Source organism: Venturia canescens, chromosome 8 (genome assembly GCF_019457755.1).
Source record: "Venturia canescens isolate UGA chromosome 8, ASM1945775v1, whole genome shotgun sequence".
In the NCBI taxonomy this organism is placed as follows: Eukaryota; Metazoa; Arthropoda; class Insecta; order Hymenoptera; family Ichneumonidae; genus Venturia; species Venturia canescens.
Genome location: NC_057428.1, coordinates 20,135,863 through 20,141,480, shown reverse-complemented (window position 1 = coordinate 20,141,480; position 5,618 = coordinate 20,135,863). Strand labels below are relative to the sequence as shown.

Below are 5,618 nucleotides of genomic sequence, written 5' to 3'. Positions count from 1 at the left end.
GATAAAAAATTCTCAATTCAATTATATAAGACAATGTCAGTACTAATATTATATAATTTAGATAATGGAGGTTTGAGCTCTGGCCTTATTATTCCTCAAATCCGTATCAAGATTCCGCTTCACTTTACTGTCATTTATTCGCACCTCGTCGTGGCCTGAACTGCTCATCCTGGCGTGAAGCAACCTCAGGCATTTGCTTCTCGGCTAATCTACCACCCGTTGTTGGTGAAGGAAAAAAAATACGAAAGAAGAATTTCTCTCGGGATCTTCGTGCGTTAAAGAGTGTGCGGATTCGTGTGCGTGTGTGTGTGCGTGCGTGTGTGCCGGCGGATCCGGAGAGTCAGCCGCTTGTTAATTAATACGGACTGGCAAGCGTCTTCTCGTTCCCTCGTCCAATATTCTGACACGTTGCACGCAACCCATGCTCGAGATCTTCACTGCGCGGGCACCCTTTGTTTTCTCTCTTGATTTTAACCACGGCGAAGCCCTCTTTCCACCCCTTTTTCTAATAAAATCATGCGCGCCTTTGTTTATTCCGAAACGATATTTCGAGGGCGTGTGAAGCAGAGAAATATGAAGATTAAATTATCCGGGAGGGAAATTAACGCTGGAATTTTAGCAGCGCGGATTGAACCGTCAGTCCGTTTAATCTTAAAGGTCGCGCGCGATCATTAAGCAATCGGCATTGTTTCGTGGCTCGCGAGATTTTTCTTCGCTCACTTATAAATCCTCCGGATATTCGAGACTCTCCGAGTCGTAAAAGCCTCTGAAGTTTCTCCCGAAACTAGTTATATGTTTCGCGAACCTTAATCCTTCTGCACGCCGCTTCATCGACTCCAAATTTTTCGAATTTTTAATCGATTAAAAATATGCCACGGCGAAGGAATCTTTCGAAAATCAGCCCGAAGAAAAAAAAAAAAAAAAACACGACGAAAGCACCTTGCCGCTCTCGACCACGTGTCACTCTCCACATTTTGCATAACGGGTCTCTGGCTTCTTGTATATCCAAAGATAATAAAGATCGCGGGCCCGGGGAATGAGGAAATAATATCGAAGATATACGCGCAGACGCCTCTCCCACCGCGAACACGAATCGACGACGTTAACGTGAAATAAACGTTTATGGTAATGATCGAAGTGAAAATCGTCCTGCTGAAGTTATTTTTGACATTTTTTCTCTCAGATTCCCCGAATATCAGATTCAAAATTAAAAATGCCTTGGCAATCCTCATTTCGAAAAGTCGTCGTGCGAGCAGAGGATTCTTCGGGGCAAAAACGTCGCAGAAAACTAATGTCAAGTTCTTATCGTCTTTGTAATCGCAAAATTAGCGTAATTTTCCATCGAATTCTTCATCCTCTCGCGGCTCCCCCGTAGCCCCGATTTACCCAGTGAAATGGAGAAGAAAGTTTCGAGTCGCCGTTTCGATATTGAAAAAATATCTTCCCCGTCCAGTTACGAGGTAACTCAATTGTTGTAAGCAGCTTCGTGCACGAGTCGAAGATGCTCAGTTTTCTGTGGAATCAATTATCAGAAGATGGAGCGAATTAATAAAGCGCGGGGTTTTGACGCGGCAATTGGAGTCGTAGCTCGAAAGCCTTTCTCACGCCATGCGCGTCTCGTTTTTACCAGCATCGCTCTTGTAACGAGAGCAATTCCAAGGAGCACGACGAAAGTCTGACGGTCCATTGATCCCAACGCTTAGAGAGGAGCGCGCCACGAGATAAGCTATTCTAAATCGTCCTCGAGTTCAACTCGCCAAACGCGAATAATTAATTCGCTTGGCGTCTCTTGCAAAACCCTCGCAACGACTGAGCGAATACTTTTCTGCTGGAGAAACCGAGCCGAGGAGGACCAAAGTTGAGCTTCAATTCCGGGTGCATTGTTCCATCTGCTTCCGGGTAATCGCCGCACCAACGCTCTCCAGCAGACTTATCATCCTTTCGCACATTACTCTTCGCTCCAGACGCGCTTCTCGCCTCGTTTTCGTTACATTGACCTACGAGGATTAACACCCCATGGAAAACATTTAAATGTTACTCCTTTCGTTTAACCTCGTGCTTTTATGCGTCTAGATCATTCAGCACTATTTTTCTAAAACGTTCGCCAAGATCACTGCTAAAGATAGTTCTGCTAATGTGACTTTGTAAAGCACCCTGTCAGCTCATTTTTTCTGGTCTGCAATCGAGTTTCCTTGAGCAGGGGTCGTTGAAACTCTCATTTTTTTTTAATGTATACGAAAATTGATGGATTTATTTGCTTAAACTCATTAACATTTTTAATTTTTAATGAAATTTGATAGCTTGAATATAAATTCACGTAAAATTGGAATCGTTGAGAAAAAAAAATGGGAAGGGTTTTCGAAAATCGGGGGTTTTTTGAAAATGTTACTTTTTTGTTGGAAATAAAAATGTTATGGAATTACGCGGGAGGGGAAGGTGATTTTGCAATAACGAATTTTTATGGAAAAAGTCTTGTAGATTCAAACGTCGCTCCGAACTTGTGCTGCCATCTCTTTGCAGATTGGGGAAACAGCACGGTGTTCGAGGAGCCAATATCGACAGCGGGTAAAACAGATTTGATCGTGATTACAAAGTTTTGATTAGAAAGTGTGTGAAAAGAAGGGGGAAATTCATGTGTCGGGACGTTTTTTAAGATTTGGAATAATTATTTTTTTCATTTTGGGACGAGAGGTTTTTACATTTCGATGATTTTTTGACTTGTCAAATAATGAAGATTTCGTCGAAGGTCAGACTAAGAAAATCGAGAGGTAAAATTGTTGGCTATTCTATGAACTAATGTCAGTTGAATTATTCATGACGATGGTTTTTTTATTGAATTCAAAATGTGAGATGACTGCAAAGTGCTGCTTTCGCCGTCGATGACGGCACAAACTCGTACTGAGTCATCGCGAATTGTCACTCGAGACCGTCTGCTGGCCTCGTCTCCTCGTCTGATGTACAGTTCGATTTCGATAGACACTCGACGCTTCTTTGTAATTTCGTGAAATTTAGTAAACAAACGATTCTTGTGCTTGATAAATCAATCCATGATTCTCACTTTCGCCATGGATCCTGACTACGAACAACTCTCAAACGACATCGATCTCATTTCGAGAATGAAACAATTCGGCAAAGCAACCGATCAAGTCGTGGACACACTCAAACTCATTGATAACCAACAATTCTACGAAGATTTGAATAATTCGGATAAAATTAAGTACAATTTGCTAATGTCCTTCGGCATGAACACACTTTTCTGGATGTATTTACGCGCCGAAGGTAATTCAGTGGGATTCATCCGACTTGACATTTTTTTGAGAAAAAAGTTTCAAGAATTCTTAACCTTCAAAACGAGTCAATGTGCCCTCAGCTAATAATATCGTCGATGTTTGTTCGAAATTCTCGTCATCTGATCTCTTTGAAAAATTACAAATTCTAAAGATTTGATAAATTTTAGTGAATGCATATTTCATGGTTTTCGGCTGAGGAGAGCTTCCCCTGTTCAATCGTTCCCCCAAATGTCACCGTCTCTCGACGTATTCAAGAATTGTTTGACTTTTAATCAGGAATCGATCCCTCGACTCACAAAATCAAAGGTGAAAACGAACGTTTGAAGCAGTCGATGGCAAGATCGCAGAGAATCAAAGACAAAAAGACGATGCCGAGGCTGGACAAGAAGGCTGCGCGCAGGTTTGTCAAACACGGCTTGTGGACACCGGGCACCAATACTAACGGGGTAGAAGAACCGACGTCCAACGGCGAACCGATGGAAGAAAATTGGGACGAACCCCCGTCGACGCAACAGACTCAAGAAAATCCAATTTCTGCGAGCTCCTGATAAAAAATAGGCTCGATAGATTATTTTTTCAAGCACTCTCTATGATGAGTGGGCAAACAAATTTATATGGACTTGATAAATACTCTGAAAATGAGTATAGAATACCGTTTGTATGTAAAATGGTTTCAGCGGTGCAGCAATTTTGCACCCTCGACTGAGAATAAAGTTTATTTATGCATTTAAAGAAAACTGTTTGACTTTGATAGAAATCTTTCAAAAATGTTATTCGTGAGTCAGGAGAATATGAAGCAATCGAAGGAACGTTTTTTCTCGTCAATTCTTTGATTCTGAATCGATATTTATTTAATTTCTGAATTTATTTCCGTTACAACTGTTCGAATACTGAACGAAATTTAATTTTTCTGTCTTCGATATTTGAAATTCGTCTATTTCCACGTGCAATATTTGACAGAATGGCGATGCAGGGATTTTATTAGAAAAAGCGAAGGCACGTGTGTGCATGCCATAAAACGGAACAGCACAAAAATTTCAAATGAAAAAAGCTTGTAACAAAACTCATAAAAGTAGCTTTTCCACGGTTGACCGAAGAGAGAGAGAGAGAGAGAGAGAGAGAGCGTAAAAGAGGAAGAGAGGCGGGAGTTAATTAATAAAGTCGAGGAAACCGCAGGCGGGAATTCTTCGTGACACACATCTGGTCCGTAAAAAGTAAAAATAAAGAGCCGGTGCCGCCACCGGCGACCAGCACCACGTGCGAGAGCAGGGAGACCCAGAAAAAGTCACGAAACGTGTTGGAGTGAAAAAAAGGCGAGAATATAATGTTACGTAAAAACTTTTTTTCCTAAAAGTTTCGCGCATTGTCGAGTGGCAATAAAACTGCACGATGTACAGGCACGTTCAAAAAGTTTCTGAAACTGTAAATCGCCTTTCGAGCCTCAAATGAGGAAGCTGCAAAAACGCGAAGGCAAAAAAGCCTTGAATATACCGATAAAATGCGAGGAGCCTCGGGAACAAAGCTCTTGCCAAACCCATCGTCGATGATCGACCAGAGAATAGCAAATAAAATCATTCAAAATTCCACTTGTTCAAACAATCGAACGGAAGGTAAAAAAACATCGATAAAAAAGCTTCGATGGAAGAGCCTCGTCCCACACTTATTGGCGAGTGATAACTCCACCGGAAATTAAGGATCATTGGCTGAGACGACCCGGTCCGTGCATAGGAGTACCTTGCCAAGCGTATCTTGGAGAGCTTCCGGAGCGGAGATATTACAAGTGAAAAAAGTATAAAACGAGAGGCAAGGGTACAGAGAGGGAGAGTGGAAGCAGAGCAGCCGGAGAAGCGAGGAAGATGCACGTACGAATACAGAGGCAGAAGGGGGACGCGGATGGGAGACGATAAAGGGACGCGCAAGTGGGAAACGCGGGACGCGTGTGTAAAGATGGCAAAGAACCCTCGGGATCTCTTTCTAGGAGGCCAGTGTCTGTTCGGCTGCGCGCGGTATCGGATCATGTTCGAGGCTGAGCTCTGGCGATTCGTCGAGAATAGAGTATCTCCACGAGCCGGTTGATATAGAAAAGCTTCGAGTAGAACAAAGCGCATAGGATAGAAAAAAGGCAAAAGAAAATTTTTAAAAATTAAAAAAAAAACAAAAAAGGCTCGGGAGAGGAGAGCAGCGTTAGGACAAATGTCAAAGGAAGCAGCACGAAATATTTAGATATAATAAAAACAAGTCGAAGTTGGGGTGGGGGGCAAGAGCAGCGACGGAGGAGGGGGGGAAGCTTGCTCGTGGGGTAAGAGCAAATAGAAAGAGAGCGGGTGG

The 5,618-nt window shown here is 42.6% G+C and overlaps 1 protein-coding gene across 1 annotated transcript; it reads left to right on the top strand.

The window, feature by feature from the left end:
* The first annotated feature begins 2,891 nt into the window (after positions 1-2,891).
* Rrp47 (Ribosomal RNA processing 47) lies at positions 2,892-4,022 on the top strand. The gene is made up of 2 exons (XM_043426939.1): positions 2,892-3,279; positions 3,567-4,022. The coding sequence occupies exons 1-2, from the start codon at positions 3,048-3,050 to the stop codon at positions 3,836-3,838; spliced, it is 504 nt and encodes a 167-aa protein (XP_043282874.1). The 5' UTR covers positions 2,892-3,047; the 3' UTR covers positions 3,839-4,022.
* Positions 4,023-5,618: the final 1,596 nt, after the last annotated feature.

Coding starts and splice junctions, on each gene's coding strand:
- Rrp47 (XM_043426939.1), top strand. CDS start 3,048: ATGATTCTCACTTTCGCCATGGATCCTGACTACGAACAACTCTCAAAC. Junction 3,280..3,566: donor GATGTATTTACGCGCCGAAG/GTAATTCAGTGG, acceptor ACTTTTAATCAG/GAATCGATCCCTCGACTCAC.